This window comes from Hyalella azteca, unplaced genomic scaffold, assembly GCF_000764305.2.
Source record: "Hyalella azteca isolate HAZT.00-mixed unplaced genomic scaffold, Hazt_2.0.2 contig15561, whole genome shotgun sequence".
NCBI lineage: Eukaryota > Metazoa > Arthropoda > Malacostraca > Amphipoda > Hyalellidae > Hyalella > Hyalella azteca.
The window spans coordinates 2,248-5,080 of NW_025945406.1; the positions used below are offsets into that span (position 1 = coordinate 2,248).

The window sequence follows — 2,833 nt, forward strand, 5'->3', positions numbered from 1 at the left end:
AAAACACTATGAAAGAGACAGAATTATTAAAAAAGTTATTGCCATTCTTTAGTACTATACATCGATCTTGTGGTACCCATCAACATAAATTGGTGAAAGAGGGAATATGTTGGGACCCGTAGAATTAATAGCACCATTTAATAAGTAATAGATTTTAAGAACAAACTTATAGCCTCTATTGCAAATAATTATTATAAAAATAATATTCTTCACATATCACGTGAGTTAATGGATATAAAATGCCCTCGGTATGATGTTGATAGATAATAAGAACTTCTTAATATAATCATGTGAATCTTCACCTAATTAAACAAAGTACGATTGAATTGCTAATTTTATGCGATCTCTTGGTTCTAAAGTTTTTGTTATAATAAGGCATGTGTAAGCTTCAAGGCTGCATTTTCAGGGCTGCTTATCCCTCTCCTTTATAACACAAATGACGCATTCATTCTGTTTCCTGCACTCGTCTACGAGAGTCTCGCGTCCTCGTAAAAACAGGCTTCAAATAAACGTAAAGGCTTGAAAAATATCGCCTGCGTTCGATATTTATTTCATTGTCGACTCGAGCAAAATAATCTCACGGGCAATGGATGCTCCTCACACCAGGCATCATGCCGTCGAGCGATGTGCAGTTTTTTTTAATGTCAGATTTTTTCAAAGAATGAAAGAACATGTTGAGCAAAAATAACTTAGTTTTTAATATAGGTACATTATTCATTATGTGTGAAATTTTCTTCTCAAATTTTTCTTAGATGTGAAATGTCAAGATATATACATTTTCTTGACATTTTTTAAAAATACCAGTTGTTGCTGAACTTTACGCGTTACTTGTTTTATGAAATTTCAGTGAGAGTGTCTAATATGCAATAAATTTATTTCCATATTTATTATATTATATTTATTTAACGTTCAGAACATAGTTGAGTAGTCATTCATTCTTCAGATTGATAGAAATTAATATGGATTTTTTCGAATGATATTCACTAATACTTCATTCACGAATTCTACTCTCTTCTACTTTTAATATCGAGTGGCATTCTCTAATTTAATATCCGCGGAATGTAATTTTATTTCATCTTGTTGTCGAATAATATTCATGCTGGTTAATTGGATTGTAATCTTTACGTTTAAAATTTATCACCGCATGTTGACTGCTTGATTTTTGAGGCACAAATAAATCCGTTATTTTTACCACAAAAATATCGTGAAATTTTTATCCTCATGTAATTTTCTACCACCACTCGAATGTCCATCGCTCACTTCAGATGCGGTGAACGTAAAATTATTTAGACCGTTCGATGAAAAAGAAGTAAATCAAAGAAAGTGGCCATTTTTTATTAAATTGTCTAAATAGTATAAGCAGATCGCACGAGGAACCATGGTTTCACAGTTTGTTGACTTCGTATTATATTTTGTACTCTGATTTTTATTCCACGAAAAAGAAATGTATATAATCATAGACAAATCGTGTTCCATCGATTGAGTTCACTTAACTCACACAGCGTGAATGCTTATAATTTACTCGAGATATCTCGTATGCTCTTTCTGTTAATAACCGTGATCTGGACTAACAAATAACGTTCCATAATGACAGATAAGTGCAACATAAATCCACCGTTACACTCATATATTCAAAGTTTTTTTATTTGGAGCACGCGTTGCTCATTAATCACGATCATTTAACTCATTGAAAAACTAGAGGCTTAATCCAATAATAGATCCATGCTTCTATATAAAGAGTGACTCTGGAGAACAAAACACTCCAGAAGTCATTGACCTCTGACCAGACTAACATCACACATCTTGCTTGTCAACATTTCTCGAAGCTTTGCCGGAATAACGACGAAGAATACAACAAAAATTAATCGTCATTTTCTTATTCATTCAAGTGTATTTAAAATAAATCATGAAGGTTTTCCTGCCATCGTTTATCATTCACTTGGCGGCGCAGTCTTCACGAGCGACTCTGGAACAACGCCTGTTCTCCCGAGTAAGTGCCTGAATCCATGAAAAATTCCTAAATATTTTTATGAACTTTTTAATAGACTATCTCTTTCTGACCTTCATTTGGTTTCTTGTTTTGTTTATAATCAAATTTACTAAAAGATGCTTGCAAATAAATAAAAATATAATAAAAATGTCAGTGCTCGTTTCAAGCGTCATTATCGGAGACGATTGAATTTTTTACTTACATTCATGGCTAAAAAATCTACATCTCAATTAAAAATTATCCGAGTATTTCATCAGTTACGACGAATTTTTTCACATTGCTCAGGTCCCCGCCACTTCAATGGAGATGGGTTGCCTGATCGCTTCTTTCTTCGCGCCGCCGTCCGTCCTGCCATTCAATAAGTTGAAATCGTGCAGCTTCGAGTGTATGAATATGGCAGCTTGTGAAGCGTTTTGTGTTTTTGAAGGTAAACCTGGGATAAAATATAGATTTTTTGTGACCGCAATAAGATTACGCACAATTTTTGAAGTGTTTTTTTTTTAATAATTCATAATTTATAGCAAGATTTATTTTTTTGTAATTCTTAGCTGAAAACGCTAATTTTTTATTGCAGGTGACCAATGTTTTTTCATTGTCAGCAATTTTTGTGTGTAATATTCAGAGGAGCTTCCTCCTCAATTATAGCCGTCTTTGACGCGTCATTTTATGTTAATTGTTGAATTTCATGAGGTAATAAAGTTTTTCTCAAATTCTAGATAACAACTTGTGTCACTTCTACAAGTCGTTTGTTACTACTCACTTCACGGGCGTTCCATCCGCTGATTTGTTCTACTCAGCGTGTTACACGTCATGGGGCCATCCACGGAACATCGTCAACAACGA

At 33.6% G+C, this 2,833-nt stretch overlaps 1 protein-coding gene across 1 annotated transcript; it reads left to right on the forward strand.

The window, feature by feature from the left end:
- Window positions 1–1,899: 1,899 nt before the first annotated feature.
- LOC125179171 lies at window positions 1,900–2,822 on the forward strand (the record flags this gene model as incomplete). Its single annotated transcript, XM_047884550.1, has 3 exons — window positions 1,900–1,990; window positions 2,276–2,417; window positions 2,707–2,822. Coding segments are annotated over exons 1-3 (342 nt in total), but the record flags the coding sequence as incomplete, so codon positions are not given.
- Window positions 2,823–2,833: the final 11 nt, after the last annotated feature.